Source organism: Myotis daubentonii, chromosome 10 (assembly GCF_963259705.1).
Source record: "Myotis daubentonii chromosome 10, mMyoDau2.1, whole genome shotgun sequence".
NCBI lineage: Eukaryota > Metazoa > Chordata > Mammalia > Chiroptera > Vespertilionidae > Myotis > Myotis daubentonii.
This window is the reverse complement of record NC_081849.1, coordinates 47,280,340-47,300,739: the sequence shown is the minus strand read 5'-3', so window position 1 is coordinate 47,300,739 and position 20,400 is coordinate 47,280,340. Positions and strand designations below refer to the sequence as shown.

The 20,400-nt window shown below is 40.1% G+C and overlaps 1 protein-coding gene across 5 annotated transcripts in view; it reads right to left on the bottom strand.

Annotated features, from left to right (window-relative positions):
- The window catches only part of ANKIB1 (ankyrin repeat and IBR domain containing 1), a 128,604-nt gene that overhangs the window by 47,050 nt on the left and 61,154 nt on the right, over positions 1-20,400 (bottom strand). For all 5 annotated transcript variants that reach the window (XM_059712271.1, XM_059712272.1, XM_059712273.1 and 2 more), the window contains 3 exons: positions 13,454-13,571; positions 3,395-3,603; positions 2,138-2,226 (listed from right to left, as the gene is read on the bottom strand). In XM_059712271.1, coding sequence (XP_059568254.1) covers positions 2,138-2,226; positions 3,395-3,603; positions 13,454-13,571 — 416 coding nt within the window. The remainder of the gene's footprint in view (positions 1-2,137; positions 2,227-3,394; positions 3,604-13,453; positions 13,572-20,400) is intronic.

Below are 20,400 nucleotides of genomic sequence, written 5' to 3'. Positions count from 1 at the left end.
CTTAGGCCTGCTCTCCGTGGACATCCCCTGAGGGCTCCCAGACTATGAGAGGGGGTAGGCCGGGCAGAGGGACCCCCCCAAGTGCACAAATTTTTGTGCAGCAGGCCTCTAGTTTTATATATATTAAGCCATTTAACAATAATTTATGAAGTCCTTAACTATTATCACCATTTTATAGATTACAAAACTGAGGCACAGGGAGGTTACCAGTTAACTAAATCAACAATAAGTAGCAGGAATGATATTCTAGGGTGGGTAATACTAATTTCCCTTTCATTTAAGCTCTTGGCATAGGTGCTTCAAAGCATCTGGCTGGACTGTTAAGGAGGTAGGGAAGCATAAAATAAATTGAGAGGTTTTCAAACTATCTAAGGACTTTAACATTTTTTTCCTTGATTTTTGGACAGAGGCATTTCTTTTTTATATGCCTACGAAATATGAAAAGGCTGCAGTTAATTTAAAAATGACTTTATTAACATATTAATCACCCAACCTGAAACCTGTTTTACTGGTGCTTGATTTGACAAGAACTACCTGGCAGTAGTGCATAGGAGAATCCTAGGTAGGCTAATAAGATACCATAGAAAACAATAATTTGATCTTTCAAATTTAAATCTTACCATAAACTTCTCAAGGCTAGTCTGTGGTGAGTATAGGAAATGGTTCCTGTTATAGGAGTTAGCTAAGACAGGCTGAGGAAGTTGAAAAATATCAAGTAAATCCCTGGGAAGAGGAGAGGTTTCAGTTTTCACATAGAAACCAAGGTCAATAGTAGCAAACCTGGTAGAACCCAGATAATACTTCCTAATACAATACAATACTTTGGAATGTGAGCTCTGACCCTTGCCAATTAGTTTACCTGCATCAACTGTACTGATTTGATCCTACGTAATTAGACTGACTAGCCTACGTTTTAAAATAAACAACCTGAGAGCCTTATTCATTGTGACTTTCTTTTAAGCAGTATTTTTTCCTCCTCTAAACGAAATCTTGCTTCATGCTCTGGTTTGGAAAACAGATAAGAAAATGACTCAAAATGAAACCATAGTGACAGAAATAAGATCAGTATTACCTACAGATTGGAGGGAGGGGGTGCTGGTGGGAAGATAAGGAGGCAAAAAGAGAAAGGCAGGAGGGATTTCAAGGAGAAATGAGGTAACTTTTGGGGGTGATGGATATATTCATTATCTTGCTTGTGGTAATGGTTTCATGGATACACACACATGCCAAAGCTAACAATATTATTTATTTTAAATATGTGGTTTATTACATGTCAATTACACCCCAATAAGTATTTGCTCATATTCTTGGCTTTCTTACCCAACATGGTATTTCCCCAGCTCCCTAAACTTGGTACCCAGCACTCCATGAAAAGGAGTAGTTTGAAAACTTCTGATTTTTAAGATTTCCTTAAATAATGACATGCTTCATTTAGGTCATCAACCAGCATATTTATGTGTCTCCAGAGAAAACATAGTATTGTACTACTCATTATATTGATCTTCATTTTGTTTATAAACCTCTCTAGAAAAATACATTAGAGCAAAGTTAACGGATGTAGCAAAGTATAAATCTTGGCAAGTTAATAGGAAGAAGAATAAACGTGAGAAGCAAAATAAGTTTTCCACTTGTAATATATACCCAACCATGCCTAGCAGAAGCATTTAACTTTGAATTTATTAAAAAGGAATTTTAAACATCCATATTCTTATAGATTTTCAAGGTTATTTGAAAATTAAGAGAAAATTCGTTACAAAAATTCAGAGAAAGCATAAAAATAGATGCTTAAAAATTCTTGGGATATAAGAAATTGTTGATATTCAGGTGTAGGCTTGAGATGTACATGAGCTGTAATATACATTAAAATACTAAGAAAACACATTTACATATACCTGCTTTGTCCCCTAAAGTACCTTACATTAAGCTAAAAATAACACTAATTGCTAAATTAAATAATTTCACAAAAGTAATAGATGGAAAAATGTTAAAATAAGGAAAATAAAATTCTTCCTTAGTAGTGAAGTGCAATAACTCTGTAACCAATAAAATAATCCATATAATTAAATATTAAAAGCAAAAATTTTTTTTTGTCAAATCAGAGTGCTATCATGCAGTAAGAAATATAATGCATACTCACGACTCCCAACATCCTCTACAGAAATCATGTCCACAGGGCATATCCACCGGGTCTTCAAATACAGAAATACTGCACATACAAATGTCACACTGGAGATGAAGAAGAGCAATGATTTAAACAAAGTCATATGTTGAAAAGAGTGCAATACATTCATCTGTCCATTAGTTTAAGGCAAAAATACTAATACAGTAATTATAAAAAGTTAAGTGTTTCAAAATTATAAGGTAAGTTGAAATTAGTGTGCCTACCTTTGATTGAATAACAAATACACTTACCTCATTATAAATGATTGTGAGATTTACTCTTACACTCCAAATTTATATATTAAATTAATCAGTGACTACACACATTTGGAAAAGGAAGTACAAGAAAAAAATCATTACAATCTCTTCAGGTCAAGATCAAATTGTCCATTTCAAAATTACTACTTCAATATCATGTCTTTTACCCTATATTCACCCCAGAAAATCTACAAAAACAGAGTAACTGTTTTTTCAATATAGCAACTCAGGATATTCAGAGTAGCAAGTCAAGGATTTCTACCCAAGGAACTCTGCTATAAAACTATGTAATTTCTAAACAATGACTTGTTAGAAACAAACATTATAATGTTACAGATGTAAATTATAGAAGTAGGATTCTGTTTTCTAAGAAGGCCTAGATAAAACCTGGAATACTTTCATTTATCACAAATTTTGAGGGCTGACTCATTCAAGAAACTTTAAAATTTCCTATAACAGTATACGAATGTTATGCCAGTGAAAAATGCAGACACAGGCAGTACTGTTTCTCAGTAACATTTTTATGGAAGTTTATCTAGATAACAAACTCCAGAAGCTTTACTAAAACAAACACATAATTATCAACGTAGTATAAATGTTTTGAAGAAAATATAAAATATGTTTTCATATTTTTGGTGTAAAGTGCCTATCACAATCTCAACTTTGAATATTTCAGTATGGTGTGTTTAAAAACTTTAAGCAACTGGAGTTTTTAAGTGGAAATATAGTAGGTGGTTTTCCTACACTCTTCTATGTTTTTTGTTTTGAAATGAGTAAAGAAAACCTTTATTTTTCAGTCTGTAATTCAGAGATCAAAAAAATATTCTGTGATAAGAAATATTTACCACATCATGAAATAATGGAATCCTTTAAGAAAGGTATAGGATTCAATGACCAGAACATGATAGAGGGTCTATGAAACAATTAAAAAGGTAAACACAAAACTATGGGAAGTACACTGAATACCAAACCATACCAAACTGGTATCCAGATCCCCAGGAGACAAACTTATTTCATCTGGAGAGGTAACGGAAGAGCGTGTAGTCCTTGGAGTTCTTGGAGAAGGGAGCGTGTCCCAGGCATTACACCCACTTGGTGGTGGAGTTGGCATTTGCACACCTGATCGTTGGCAGCAATTCTCTGGGTTAGACATCCAAGCTTCAAGTAATTTCTCCCTGTCCCAGTCTTTAAGAAAAATGGAATGATTATCTCTCAAAAACAAACAAACAAACAAAAAACACAGAAAATTATGGTGTTTTAAGAACTTCATAATAACAAAGGAAAGTGAGGATGAATTAAAGAGATATTTCCTGTGGCCATCCAAGGAAAAAAATACTTATATAAAGTAGTAATTCCAAATAGAATATTCAGGTATGCTAACTCATTAATATTTTTAAACAGAATTTAAACTTTTATAATCTACCATGGATCACAACCATGTCTACAATACAGTCAAAATTTCTAGTCATTTCTACTAATAATCAAAAGAAGTGGCTCACCTCTTTTGGAATTTACTAAATTCTTTTTTTTTTTTTAATATATTTTATTGATTTTTTTACAGAGAGGAAGGGAGAGAGATAGAGAGCCAGAAACATCAATGAGAGAGAAACATCAATCAGCTGCCTCCTGCACATCCCCCACTGGGGAAATGCCCGCAACCCAGGCACATGCCCTTGACCGGAATCGAACCTGGGACCCCTCAAGTCCGCAGGCCGATGCTCTATCCACAGAGCCAAACCGGCTTCGGCTACTAAATTCTTGTTGCAAGTTAGCTGTTTTACTCTTTCAAGAAAAATACCTAATTTTGCAATTAGCTTCACTGGTACCAAGTTGTAAAATTATTGCATAGCTCACTATAAACATGTCAAAAATGCCAACAATACTTAAAAATCATTTAATAAAAAGCTTAAAAGCAGAAGGAACTTCTGAAGGGATTATGGTTATAAATAAAGTTTTAGTGAGTTAGGTATAAATTCTGTAGTAAGTGAGCTCCAATCTGGCTTACCTAAAAAATATTATCTTCATACTTACTACGAACATTTAAAAAATAACCAAGTGAAGCATGTTATTATAAACTCCAGAGCCATGAAATCCTAATCCTTTAAAATAATAAACTAATATATCCCATTATTTTGCTAGGTATTTTACACACATTATTTCATTTATTCTTCACAACAAACTTTTCAACCATTATTGAGGTGAAGAAACGAACATTCAGGGAAGTTATATAACCTACCCAGGCTCACAAAGATAGTGAGGGATTATTTAACTGATTTCTGTGACTCCAAAGTGCAGCACAATCAAGCGTAGGGTCAAGAGTGGTACAGACTCAATTATTTACTGTAGGCTCATTTTCTATAATTTTACAGTCAAAATATAAATTAGCTGTGGAAATTTTCTATATAAGATTGTTTTCAACCATGTTAAGTCAATGTATATGGTGGTTTAAACAGGATAATTATGACTCAGACATGCAATGAAGATAGAAGGAATGCATTTCTATCTATATAAACCGTATGTGCAAAGGCACAGAAGTATAACAAAGACAGATGTGCGGTTCTGTAAAATTATAGTATATCATGTGGTGGCCAGGGGAGATGAAAAATAACACTAGAAAAAGTGACTAGAGTACAAAGAGTAAGAAAAATCCAACAACTGAAAAATATTGCACATGAGTACAATCCAGGAAATGTTGCTAAATGGACCTCAGTGTTTTGATAGGTCTTACTTAAAAAGTTAAAATTACTTTTCTTAGGAGAGTATGATTACTTTCCAAAAGTCTCTATTATGTCACTTTAATAAAGGAAAAAAGAACTACTGTAATTCATACATAGAGAGATGAAATATGGTAAACTTTCGTCTTATCTACTACAAATATTTTTCAGAAAAATTTCTGTTTGGATTCTATCACATCAGCTATGTAGCAAATACTTATTGAATGCCTTTTATGTGCCATGCATTGTGTCAGGCAGTAGAAATACAATGGAAGGAAAAACCAGGCACAATTCCTGCCTTCATGGAACTTATAGTTCAATAAGGAGAAAGACATTAAGGAAAATCAACACATTTAATAAACAATCATCAATGTCAGAAGAGACATGAAGGAGAGAGAGGTAGAGGATCCCAGTCAGGGAGGTCAGAGAAGGTGACTGGGAAAATGGCCTGGAGAGACAGCTGAAGGACAAGAATGATTTACCTAGGTAAAAGGTAGAGGGAAGACATCCTGGACAGATGGTACACAGCATGTTCAAAGACTCTGTGGCAGGAGGGAAGGTGGAATCCTCATGAAATTAAAAAGGTCAATGTAGCCGAAGCATGGAGACTAGAGGGGAAGCACTGTGTGAGATGAGGCTGAAGAAATAGGGGCTGGCCATGCAGGACTTCATTTAATAACATTGTTATTAGTTTAGGAGTGAAAGTCAGTGAAGTTGGGCATGGGGTTAGGAAGGACAGGTTTTCATGAATACATTTGATAAGATCAGTTTGACTACAGTATGGAAACAAAGAAGCAAATGAAGAAATTGGACAGGGCAAGAGTGGAGGGAAGGTTGGGCAGGCTATTGGGTAGTATAAGTGAAAGATGATGGCAGCTGGAGCTAGGTGGTTGGTTGTAAGTGTAGATGAAGATAAAGGCATAAGTTTACAAAATGAGAGGTGAAACTGATAATTTGGTGAAAACAGGATCTTGAATCTAAAGGAGAGGAAATGCCAAAGTTAGTGTCCAGGTTAACCCAGTCATTTCGTTGGTGCTGCCATCTGTGTAAACAGGGAATACCAGAGAATCAGGCAGAGGTGGAAGAGCATGATTTTTGGTTTTAGAAATGATGAGTTTAAGATGTTTTTGAGATATCCTTAGATCTGTTTTGTGAATTTGTTTACTAGAGGCCTAGTGCACGAAATTTGTGCACTTGTGGGGTGGTGGTGGTGGGGGGGGTCCCTTGGCCCAGCCTACGCCCTCTCGCAGAGTGGGAGCCCTCAGGGGATGTTTGACTGACGGCTTAGGCCTGCTCCCCAGCCATCAGTCGGACATCCTTAGCACTGCCGCAGAGGCGGGCGAGGCTCCCGCCACCACTGCTACATTCACCAGCCGTGAGCTCAGCTTGTGATTGAGTGGCACTCCCTCTGTGGGAGCACACTGACCATCAGGAGGCAGCTCCTGTGTTGAGTGTCTGCCCTTGGTGGTCAGTGCGCATCATAGCGCTGGTTGTTCCACTGAAACCGGCTCTCTGACATTCCCCGAGGGGTCCCAGATTGCGAGGTCGCAAGCCAGGCTGAGGGACCCCACCGGTGGACGATTGGGGCTGGGGAGGGACATGGGAGGTTAACCAGCTGGGGAGGAACCGCGGGAGGGCTCCAGGGCATGTCCGGCCCGTCTCAGTCCTGATCGCACGGACCCCAGCAGCTAACCTACTGGTCAGAGTGTCTGTCCCCTGGTGGTCAGTGCAAGCCATAGCGACTGGTCGACCGGTCAATTGTCTGCCCCCTAGTGGTCAGTGCATGTCATAGTGAACAGTTGTGTGGCCTTAGCATATCATTAGCATATTATGCTTTTATTGATTGAATGGACAACTGGATGACCAGAACTTAGCATATTAGGCTTTTATTACATAGGATTTATTATTTTAAAATTAAATTTATTGAGGTGACATCAGTTAATAAAATCATATAGGTTTTGAGTGTACAACTGTATAACACACCATCTGTATATTGCAATTTGTGCTCAACACCCTAAGCCAAATCTTCCATGCTTTTAAATAGGCAGTTATATATGAGTATGCGTGTATAAAAGAGGTATAGTCCAGAGGGAGAAATCTATACCTATAGAAGCCTTGGGAGAAAATATCATTCTGCAAGAAGGGAGCAGAGAGAGAAGATGTGGACTACCAACATTTAATTGCCTATAAAAGATGATAAGCCTCCAACAACAGAACTTAAAAAGTACTTCAATATAAATTTACTCTAGGCCCAAGCAAAATTAACCTTGGTCTCATATTTTGTAAATTATACTTATTTTCTCATTAGATAGTATTCCATTATATAAGCTACTTTTATTACTGAAGAAATGCTCAGAGAATGACCTTTTGTATTCTAAACAGAGTCCTCCTTAAAATTCAATTACTACTTAGCAAATACTGCCAAACATGTTTGTCTTCGGCTTAATCAAGATCAACTTCATTACGTTGGGAATAAATTTGACAATAGATAATATAATGTTCAAATCTATTTTCCTGTGTAAAGCTGAATGAATGTAACTAAGGTTACAATCTATGAATCTTCCAAACAGTTCAGCTCAATAGCCTGAAAAAGAGCCTGTCCTGGTTTTGAGAGCAATTAGAGTAAATTGTAGTTCTGTACACTGTCCACTTTATTCACTAACATCATTTATCTCTGTACTTCTTAATTACCAAATGCCACTGACATTACCTAAACAATATAGAAGAGCTGTCCATTTGAAACCTGCATTAGCCTTTGTTTGATGCCTTAACAGAGGAAAAACATGAAACTCTATCAAAAAAGTTATCACAGAATAGACAAATTATAGGTAGGAAATTAGACATCACTTTATTAAAATTGATCTCTACTATGTGAAAGAAGTAATTGAGAGTGATACCAATGAAGTAAAAATGGAGTTGATCATTTATTTAATAATACTTGATGATATATTTAAGCAAATAGAGATGAAATGTTTCTTTTAATTTACAATAAAATTACTTGTAAAGTTAACCTTAGATTGCCAGGGTCCAGCCTCAGTGGTCCAGGGGTTCCCAAAGGTGTGGACGGAGTCGGCGAAGAATGTTTAACACGGAGACAGGGTTCAGAACTCTCTAGCTCTCTTTCGTCTCCGTGGATCTTCCTGTGCCTGGCTGAGGCCACAGAGAAAGATCCCGAGGCAATCTGAGCCTTTATTTTTATAGTCAGAGGTAAACAAGGTAGTGGTTACCAAAGTTACACTGTTCTTGTGAGTTTCACTTGTTTACACTGTTCTTGTGAGTTTCACTTGATTTTGTTCTTGTTGCACTTCCCTCAGCCCATTAGCTTCCCAGGTAAGATCTAGGGAGCGCTGGGGAATAGGGGAGGCTAGGGGACTGTCTAGGGCGGGGGGATAAAATGGACACATATGTAATACCCTTTGTAATACTTTAAGCAATAAAAAAAAAATAAAATAAAATAGAAAAAAAAATAAGTTGAGTACAAAAAGTTTAAAAACAAAAAAAAAAAAAAAAAAAAAAAAGATCTAGGGAGCGTCATAAGGTCAAGCCTAATTATGCTTAAGAGGACTGTGCCCTCTAAGCTGGGACTTGTTTGTGACTTTGCCAACAGGTCAGTCCGAGGCTTAACCCTATAGCTGCTCCACACATTAGATTCTAATATAGTATTGTAACTTATATTATGATACCTTATATTAACTTATGTTGTGATACATTATATTATTTAGCTGAATTAGATACCTGGGGCAGAAATGGGTATGGTACACAAAAGTGCTACAGTATAGAACAGAAATGTTGCTAACAGTTAAGTGTGGCCATGTATCTGAATTCTGGCCAATGAAATATGTGCAAGCAGTGTCCTATGTCAGGAATATTACAGGACTGGCTCAAAAATTTCCTACATTTATTTCTCCATGCTCTTTCCCCTTTCTGACTGTCTGGCTGGAATGGAAATAATTCCCAGAATAAACCTTAGATATCCACTTTGTATAAGATGGCAAAGTCTCAATCAATTAGGGTTCTTGAATAAATGTGTGAATAGAATCCCTTTCCCACTTCTAACCATAAAGAGAAATACTTTTGACATTTACATGATTAATAAATGTTTACTGTGTTGAATTTACACTTTTCTTTCAACAGTTAGCCTACCCTAATACAACTGTTATGTCATGGCTCCCCACTAATGGACAGCTTCTACTTTTCTGCCAGATTTACAGTATATTTAAATGTACTTTCTGTAATTAAAAGCTCAAAGATATACCTTCTTGTGCTAGGAAATTTATCCTAAAGAAACACAATTTAAGGCAGTCAGTGCTTCTGTAGAAGTTTTTATATAAAGACTGTTAAGCATTATTACTAAAAAGAAAATATTTTATCTTTAAATTTTATAATTTTAAAAGCTATTCTGAATTTCATGTTTGACCCTGGTTTAAATTTGTTTCCAAAGGATTTACTTAAAGTTTAGAAAGATGGCAATGAAGAAATGTAATTTTATAATAAAAAGGTGAATTTAAAAATATATATAAATATCACTTCAGCTATATTATCTATTTATTCTATTACTATTTCTGCAGACTTAATCTATGTCAGATATTACAGAAATAAACAAACAAAAACAATAAAAGCTGCCCTCTAAGAGCTCCCAGGTTAATACAGAGGAAAAGCAAATAGATTATCACAATATTCAATTCTAAGTGTATGACTTAGATATGCACAGGATATAACGGGAATACACAGGAAGGGTCTCAAAGCAGACTTGGGGGCAAATGAGAAGAAAAGGTTTCCTGGAAGAGGTGACTCCCAAAGACAATAAGAGTGGGAAAGTAAAGAAGTGGTGCCTGGCTGGCGTGGCTCAGTGGTTGAGCGTTGACCTATGAATCAGGAGGTCACGGTTCAATTCCCAGTTAGGGCATATGCCCAGGTTGCGGGATCTATCCCCGGGGGGGATGGGGGTGGTGGGGGGACGGGTGTGTGCGCAGGAGGAAGCCCCCCCCATCACTGTCATCATTGATCTCTCTCTCCCTCGCCCTTCCTCTCTGAAATAAAACGATATCCTATCTAATAAAAGAGAAACATGGTAATTAGCTGTACGTCTGCTACCCTTCCCATTGGCTAATCAGGGTGATATGCAAATTAACTGCCAGTCAAGATGGTGGCCGGCAGCCAGGCAGCTGGAAGCGAACATGAGGCTTGCTTGCTTCAGTGACGGAGGACTCCAATGTTCCCCGCCTGCCGTGCCGGCCTCTGAGCTTGCAGTTTGAAACATTGTTACACATATAGAAGCTAAACAAAACCCCAGAAACCTGCTTTCAGTCAGCCAGGATCTCAGAGCTGGAGTAGATACAGTGATTTGATTATAGAACCCAAACAAACCAGATACCTGCTTTCAGCAGCGGAGGCCTAAGAGCTGGAGCCAAGCCTCAAGGCTAAAGCTGGCCCAGAATAAAAAAAAAAAGAAAGAAAAAAAGAAGCGGTTGGGAACATAAGTCACCCGCCAGCCTGAAAACAGCCCTCAGCCCCTCACCCAGACTGGCCAGGCACCCCAGTGGGGACCCCCACCCTGATCCAGGACACCCTTCAGGACAAACCAGCCGGCCCCCACCCGTGCACCAGGCCTCTATCCTATATAGTAAAAGGGTAATATGCCTCCCAGCACCAGGATCAGCGGAGCTGCGAGGCCTCCTGGCACCGGGATCAGCGTGACAGGGGCAGCGCCCAAACCCCCTGATCGCCCTGCGGCACTGTGTGTGACAAGGGGCGGGACCACAACCTCCCTATCCGCCCTGCTCTGTTTGTGACAGGGGAAGGCGCCCCAACCCCCTGATCAGCCCTGCTCTGTGCCTGATAGGGGGGAGCTCCCCAACCCCCTGATCCGCCCTGCTCTGTGTGTGACAGGGGGCAGTGCCCCAACTCCCCTATCGGCCCTGCTCTGTAAGTGACAGGGGGGAGCTCCCCAACCCCCTGATCGACCCTGCTCTGTGCGTGACAGGGTAAGGAGCCCAACCCCCCTGATGGGCCCTACTCTGTGTGTGACGGGGTGGTGCTGCAACGTCCCCATCAACCATGCCTTGAGTGTGACAGGGGGCGGTGCCCCAATCCCCAGATCGGCCCTACCCTGAGCGTGACTGAGGGTGGCATCGAAACTTCCCGATCCACCCTGCTCTGTGCATGACAGGGGGCGGCGCCCCAACCCCCCAATCAGCCCTGATCTGAGCCCGACCAGGGGCTGCACCTAGGGATTGGGCCTGCCCTCTGCCACCCGGGAGCAGGCCTAAGCCAGCAGGTTGTTATCTCCCGAGGGGTCCCAGACTGCGAGAGGGCACAGGCCGGGCTGAGGGACCCCCCTGCCCCCAGTGCACAAATTTTTGTGCACCGGGCCTCTAGTTAAAAATAAAAAGAAGCGGGGAGATTGACAGCATCGGTAAAGCAGCTTGGGTCATAGAGATCTACTAGAGCAGCAGCTCTCAACCTGTGGGTCGCAACCCCTTTGGGGGTCGAACGACCCTTACACAGGGGTCACCTACGACCATCAGAAAACACATATATAATTACATATTGTTTTTGTGATTAATCACTATGCTTTAATTATGTTCAATTTAGAACAATGAAAATACATCCTGCATATCAGATATTTACATTACGATTCATAACAGTAGCAACATTACAGTTATGAAGTAGCAACAAAAATAATTTTATGGCCGGGGGTCACCACAACTTGAGGAACTGTATTAAAGGGTCGCAGCATTAGGAAGGTTGAGAGCCACTGTACTAGAGTTTGGATGATAATAAGTCTGTGGAGAGCCAGTGAAGGGTTTTTCAGCAGGGGAGTAAGATGCTTAAATGTGCATTAAAAAAAAAAGTCTAATGGCAAAGGAAAAATTAACAGGATGAAAGAGGAAAGGAAACACTGGAAACTAGGACTTGGGAGACTACAGTTAAATGAAAAATAATGACAGCCTGAATTTAAGTTGATGGCAGAGGGAATAGAAACAGCTAGGGAGGGTGGGAGGAGGATCAGAGATATTTAGAAAGAGAAATAAGACTGTGGCCAAATATAATAGAAATGGAGGAGTCAAGTATGACTTTCAAGTTTTTGGCTACAGTAATTAGATAAATGCTGGTGCCCATGTATTAAGACAGTGGGAAAATGAGTTCAGGGTAAACATCTTGAGAAGAAGGAGAAAATGTTAAATAGGCATTTAGAAATACAGCTTTGAATACCTGATTAAGTCAGGTTGTAGATATATTCTTTACTGTTCAGATGGTATTTGAAACTTTTGGTTTCATTAGATAAATGTGTACAGCAATGTAGGCTTGTTTACAACACACTTTTTTATGCCTTACCCTCACCTAATGACTTGGACTCTCTGGAATTAATCCTAGGAATCTCAGTTGGTTTCCCAGGAAATTCTTATTTAGTCTAAAATTTTACAGTCACTGGCTATAAAGTGAAAAAGAGTGTCAAGTACAGAACCCCAGGGTTATATACCAAATTATTTATGGTAGTGATCAAAAGATAATAAAATATGGAGTTTTAAATTTTCTTCTGATCAAATGATTATATAAAAAAAATTGAAGTTAACAGTCTATTTTAGTATAGATTAAAGATTTATAGTTAAAATAGACAGGTAAGCCTCAAAATGGCTGAACTATAGTAGCCATTTACCTTTCTCTTTTTAAAAATTATTTCTAAATCAGAAAAAAATTGTCTTTGGGACCAAGCAAAATGTTAAATAACAAATGTGCAATGAAAGGGTCCATATCTAGCTCAGCATGCGACAACTCCCAGAATGGCTATGCTAAGTGTCAGGCTGAGTACTTTTCCTAAGTAAAATGAGTAATTCCTTCAAAACAAACCTTAAGAGGGGATAGTATAGTCTTGCGTTGACTCTACAATTTTGCTTTGTGCATTTCATGGTGAGAAACAGCTTTTACATAAAATAAAGTGATAATACTAATAACACAACTGTCAAATATTTAATTAACAAGTAAAATGTTAAAACCAGGATTAGGACTATGGATTACAATGCTCAACTCTGCTCAAATCAGTCATATTTCTAAAATTAGACAACCTATACGTTGATTTAGTAGCTTGATTTTTAAATAGAAATTTCCTATTTCTCCTCTGTGATTTACAGCCAGTTTATACTTCAATACAAAATATTATGAAGACACTGATTACTGTACAGTAACCACTGCCCAAAGAACAACTCAGGCTTGTATAACAAACTATTTTGTTCTGTATTAAATAAAATAGCCATCTTTTAACTCTGAAAAAGCTTCAAAAGGCACCCATATGATTAGAAGCACGACATTTGTTTCATTACCATGAGCTCGAAGTAAAGCTTCAGCAGTAAACAGTGGAGCTTGGAGCATGTCTGCAGTTTCCACAATAAGCATATCCTTCAATCTACGAAGATCCTGAGGCCTTAATCCTTCATATGGCTTTGAAAAGAAGGAAAAAGAAGTTAAATTGTCTATTATACTCTTAGGAAGTTCAAAATGCCTATAAACAAATAAAAGATTATTATTTATTTCAGTTCCAGTTTGGTTATGTAAGTTCAAAAGGTTCTGTATGCTCCACCACTATTTCAAACTACTCTTTCCCAGGTCTTTTTAAACTGAAAAATGAAAGCCAGGGCTCATGCACCTTATCATTTTAAAATAAAAGTATCATACTATAATGACAAGACCATTTTGAAAATGTGGATAATACAAAAAAAGAATAAAAAAACACATCGAGCCAAAACCGGTTTGGCTCAGTGGATAGAGCATCGGCCTGCGGACTGAAAGGTCCCGGGTTCGATTCCGGTCAAGGGCATGTACCTGGGTTGCAGGCACATCCCCAGTGGGAGATGTGCAGGAGGCAGCTGATCGATGTTTCTCTCTCATCGATGTTTCTGACTCTCTATCTCTCTCCCTTCCTCTCTGTAAAAAATCAATAAAATATATTAAAAAAAACAAACACATCGAGCAATCATGATTAAAGTTCTCAAGTATTTTTATCCAGTTTTGTTGCAAATCAATTATAAATACAATAGAGGCCCGGTGCAGAAAAATTTGTGCACTCGAGGGGGTCCCTCAGCCGGGCCTGTGCCCTCTCACAGTCTGGGACCCCTTGAGGGATGACCACTTGCTGGTTTAGGCCCGCTTCCCAGGGGATTGGGCATAAGCTGGCAGTCAGACATCACTCTGGCAGCCCGGGAGCCCTCGGGGGATGTCCACTTGACAGCGAGGAGCAGGCCTAAGCTGCAGTCGGACATCCTTAGCGCTGCTGAGGAGGCAGGAGAGGCTCCCACCACCACCGCTGTACTGGCAGCCAGCAGCCTAGCTTGTGGCTGAGCAGAGATCCCCCTGTGGGAGTGCACTGACCACCAGGGGGAAGCTCCTGCATTGAGTGTCTGCCCCCTGGTGGTCAGTGTGTGTCATAGTGACCAGTCATTCCCAGTCTTTCTGCTGTTAGGGTCAGTTTGCATATTACCCTTTTATTATATAGGATAGAGGCCTGGTGCTTGGGTGGGGGCCGGCTGGTTTGCCCTGAAGGGTGTCCCGGATCAGGGTGCGGGTCCTGCTGGGGTGCCTAGCCAGCCTGGGTGAGGGTTGATGGGTGTTTCCAGGCTGGCCACATCCCCTTTAGGGTGGCGGTTCCCCACTGGGGTGCCTGGCCAGCCTGGGTGAGGGGCTGAGGGGCGTTTTCAGGCTAGCCAAGCCCCCCGGCGACGTAAGCTCCCAGCCTTTCCTTTTTTTCTTTTATTCTGGGATTTATTTACCTTCTATAATTGAAACTTTGTTGCCTTCTGGGGAGCTCAGAGCCAGCTCCTGCTCGCTCCAGCTCCGTGGCCACAGCTGGCTGAAAGCAAGTATCTGGGTTTATTTACCTTCTATAATTGAAACTTTGTTGCTCTGAGTGGAGCTCAGAGCCGGACGGGAAGCTTGGCTTCCTCCATCACTGGAGCAACCAAGCCTCCTGCTCGCTTCAGCTCCATGGCTGCCATCCGCCATCTTGGTTGGTTTAATTTGCATATAGTCACTCTGATTGGTTGGTGAGCATGGCTTAAGGCATAGCAAAGGTATGGTCAATTTGCATGTTTGTCTTTTATTAGTGTAGATGTGTTAATTTAATCAGTTTTAATCACGAATTCACCAAACATTTACACTTATTAATATCCAATTTAGACTGCTAGTGGGATTATATAATACCTATTAATTAATTTGGAGAGAACTATGCTATACTATTCAAACTTTTTACCCATAAACATATTATTTCAATATGTTTGAGTGTTCATTAATGTTCCTTAGTTTTCATATAGATGATATATCTCAAGTTTTTTGTTCTTTTGCTATCTTTCATCCTTTTTTTAACAGAGAACATATAAAGAATAAAATCACATGTCTTACTATTCAAACAATTGATAACATTTTTCTTACTTGTTTCAAGTCCCTTTAAAAACAAAATGAAACAAAAGAAGCAAAACCTCATAATCTGTGACATGTTTTCCTATTACATTTCCCTAATTTCCCTCATCCTTGCCTATGACAATCACTAACTATGAATTTGATTGATAGCTGTTATAATATTATGGCATAACATTATATATATCACTCCAGTGGTCAGCAAACTCATTAGTCAACAGAGCCAAATATCAACAGCTTTTTCAAAATAGACTCGCCCAGGCTGAAAACCGACTTCTGCACATGGGCCACGAAGTTTCAATCACACTGTACGCGCGCCTGCACGTGGTATTTTGTGGAAGAGCCACATTCAAGGGGCCAAAGAGCTGCATGTGGCTCGCGAGCCGCAGTTTGCCAACCACAGCACCAGGCAATCTGCTTAATTTTATTCAGTACTGTGTTTGCATTATTAATACTGATACACATATTTCAATCCTTTCAACAGTTTTTTTAAAAAATATATTTTATTGATTTTTTTACAGAGAGGAAGGCAGATAGAGAGTTAGAAACATCGATGAGAGAGAAACATCAATCAGCTGCCTCCTAAAAAACATCCAACCGGAAAAGCAAAATGAAAAAAGAATCCAAAAATGCGAGGATAGTGTAAGGAGCCTCTGGGACAGCTTCAAGCGTACCAACATCAGAATTATAGGGGTGCCAGAAGATGAGAGAGAGCAAGATATTGAAAACCTATTTGAAGAAATAATGACAGAAAACTTCCCCCACCTGGTGAAAGAAATGGACTTACAGGTCCAAGAAGCGCGGAGAACCCCAAACAAAAGGAATCCAAAGAGGACCACACCAAGACACATCATAATTAAAATGCCAAGAGCAAAAGATAAAGAGAGAATCTTAAAAACAGCAAGAGAAAGAAAGTCAGTTACCTACAAGGGAATACCCATACGACTGTCAGCTGATTTCTCAACAGAAACTTTGCAGGCCAGAAGGGAGTGGCAAGAAATATTCAAAGTGATGAATACCAAGAACCTACAACCAAGATTACTTTATCCAGCAAAGCTATCATTCAGAATTGAAGGTCAGATAAAGAGCTTCACAGATAAGGAAAAGCTAAAGGAGTTCATCACCACCAAACCAGGATTATATGAAATGCTGAAAGGTATCCTTTAAGAAGAGGAAGAGGAAGAAAAAGGTAAAGATACAAATTATGAACAACAAATATGCATCTATCAACAAGTGAATCTAAGAATCAAGTGAATAAATAATCTGATGAACAGAATGAACTGTTGATTATAATAGAATCAGGGATATAGAAAGGGAATGGACTGACTATTCTTGGGGGGGAAAGGGGTGTGGGAGATGTGGGAAGAGACTGGACAAAAATCGTGCACCTATGGATGAGGACAGTGGGTGGGGAGTGAGGGCGGAGGGTGGGGCGGGAACTGGGAGGAGGGGAGTTATGGGGGGGAAAAAAAAGGAACAAATGTAATAATCTGAACAATAAAGATTTAATTAAAAAAAAAAATCAGCTGCCTCCTGCACATCTCCCACTGGGGATGTGCCCGCAACCCAGGTACATGCCCTTAACTGGAATCGAACCTGGGACCTTTCAGTCCGCAAGCCGACGCTCTATCCACTGAGCCAAACCGGTTTCGGCCCTTCCAACAGTTTTAAGCTTGCTGCATGCAATATGCATAGAACTAAAGGCCATAGCTTAAAAAGCAGTATAAATTCCCAAGTACTTATCAGAACAACCACCGTTGAGGATGTCCTCTGGTAGCATATATCACAGTCTCCAGAGAGCTTTGAGTGGTTAGCAAAACTCATCCATTGCAATTGGCTTATAGATATTTTGGAAATAGATATTGTCTTTATTTCTTGCTTTGTTTTTTTGGTACCATGTAAACCATTTCATCAATTCTCATTTAACCCTGTATGACTGGGACTCTATTAACCAGGGATAATTTCTCAGTTGACATGTTTCTTTTCTTTCTTTTTTTTTAATTCTTTATTGTTGAAATATTACATATGACCCCTTTTTCCCCCACTGTCCTCTCCTAGCCCATCCCTGCCCCCGAGACCGGGCCTTCTCCCCCGTTTCTTGCTCCTTAGATGTCTTCTGGCAGGAACACATATATAGCAATGCATGTATTAATGACAGAAAAAAGTAATAGACTTGACTGTATGAATACCTGCCAAGTTTTAAACATAAAAATTGTATTACTTTTAAATCTAGCAAAGTGTCCAGGGCTAATAAGAGACAATACTCAATATTGGAAAGGTTTCAGTGAGATTGCCCTCTGCTGCCCTGTGGGTAAAAATAAAAATTGGTATATCATTTAACAACCAAGCATGTATTATGAATCTTTAAACCAATCATCTTTGACCCAAGTATTTTACTTGTAGAAATCTATCCGAAGGTATAACCATAAATATGGGGAAAATTGTAGTCATTTGCAATGTTTGTTATAAAAGTGACAGAATGCAAGTAACCCAAATGTACATTAAAGAACATATAGGACATCTACAGGTTAGAATAGTCTGTAGTCATTCAAGATGATTGGCATGATGGGTTTGTAAATATCAAGAACAATTAAGGGGATTGTTAAGGGCAGGAAAAAAAGGAGACATATGTAATACTCTTTGTAATACTTTAAGCAATAAAACAATTAAAAAAAAAAAAAAGAAAGATTAAGGGAATCTCTGCCTGGGTAGCTCAGTTGGTTACAGCATCGTCCCATATTTTGGGTTTGATCCCCACTCAGGGCACATATTAGAAGTAATCAATGAATGCATAAATAAGTGGAACAACAAATTGATGTTTCTTTCTCTCTCTCTCCCCTCTACCCCCTCAAATCAATAATAATAATAATAAAATAGAAGTGCTAAGGAGGGAAAAACTTTAAGATATAAAATACCATTCCAGTGATGAAAAATGGAAGACAATCCTGCACCATGTTACAAGGATTATTTCTAAGTGGTTGAACAATAAACATTTCATTCTGCTTTTTATACAGAACATGTTTCGTAGGAAAAAATTAATTAAAAAATAAAAGATAAATCACTGGAGATGTTAGAGTTTTCAACAGTGGCAGAGCACACACTCAGTCTGCAGTGCTATTCATTTTTAAAATATATATATTTTATTGATTTTTTACAGAGAGGAAGGGAGAAGGATAGAGAGTTAGAAACATGGATGAGAGAGAAACATCAATCAGCTGCCTCTTTCCTGCACACCCCCTAATGGGGATGTGCCCGCAACCAAGGTACATGCCCTTGGCTGGAATCGAACTTGGGACCATTCAGTCTGCAGGCTCTATCCACTGAGCCAAACCGGTTAGAGCATTTTAAAAATAGTGACAACTTATGCTAAATGCATTTCGTATGACCTTGTATTAAGAGCCTCCTGCACCTATGTATGTGTTCACGTATACTACCATGAGCCTCTACATATACAGATCCTATATAATACAGAGGTAATATGTAAATTAACCCTCACACCATCACAAGATGGCTGTGCCCACAGCAGAGGCAGGGTTGCTGTAACACAAGATGGCTGGGCCCACAGTGGAGGCGGGGTTCCCATAACGAGTCTTAATGAGCGATCAGAAGGGACCTGAGGCTGCATGGCGTTGGACGGGGGCAGGGGGGTGACTTCTGGCTGCACCCCCCCACCCGTGGGACTTGACGGGGGACCTCAGGCCATCATGCCACCTGCCATGGCACTGGGCCGGGGGACCTCAGGCTGTGCCCCCCGCCTGGCAGGGCTTGACGGGGGACCTCAAAGCATGCTCCCTGCCCCAGCCCAGGCCGGGGGACCTCAGGCCATGCCCCCCACTCCCCAGCGCCAGGCTGGGGGACCTCAGGCTGCACCCCCCACCGGTGGGGCTTGACGGGGGACCTCAAAGTGCGCCTCCTGCCCGGCCCAGGCTGGGGGACCTCAGGCTGCGCACCCCCCCCCGGTGTTGGGCCAGGGGACCTGAGGCCATGCCCCTTGCCACGGCACTGGGCCAGGGGTCCTGAGGCTACATCCCCCACCTGGTGGGGCTTGACAGGGGCCCTGAGGCTGTACCCCCCTAACCCAGCGCTGGGCCAGGGGACTTGAAGCTGTGCCCCCCACCCGGTGGGGCTTGATGGGGGGGCGGGGGGCCAGCCGGATCTGGATCTTGCCCAATGGGGGTGGGGCCAGCCAGGTCTGGGTTTTGCATGATTTCGAGGCGCATGCGGGTGGGTGGGGACTTCACTCTGGGTCTCGCGGTGCACCTCAGACTCTGACAGGAGGAAGATTTTCATATACGTTTTACTAATTTTCCTTCATCTCTGACATTTCTATTATAGAGAAAGGGCAAATAGCAATATAAAATATTTCCTCTAATTAGTTCCCTTTTAATGTGCATGAATTTCATGCACGGGGCCACTAGTATCATATGAACCTAACTAGAAAAAGTAAAGAAAACTTAACCTGTTCTATATAGGGGTATCATTAACTACAAAAGAAAAAAATTGCAAGTAAATGCAAACCATTGTTTGAAAAGCCCCTCAAATCATCATGAACAGTTTGCTTTTAAGATAACTTGTGAACCACACATTCCCTTGCAAAAACCTAACAAGTCCTTTTAAGGTTAAATTTGTAGTACTCACTCCAGGATAGAAATTATACTATGTATACCACTGCTTCTAAAAAACGAGCTCCAAATTCCCAGGCACCTCTCTTAAATTAGCAGAGGGTGAATATTTCTTGGTATTTCTAGTGGTGGCAATTGTGTATTTCCTGATATAGTTTTGTTTAAAAAATTTTTTTTTCATAATAGCCATCATTCTACCTAATTTATGCTGAGCAAAGTAAGGTTTGATTTTAGAAATA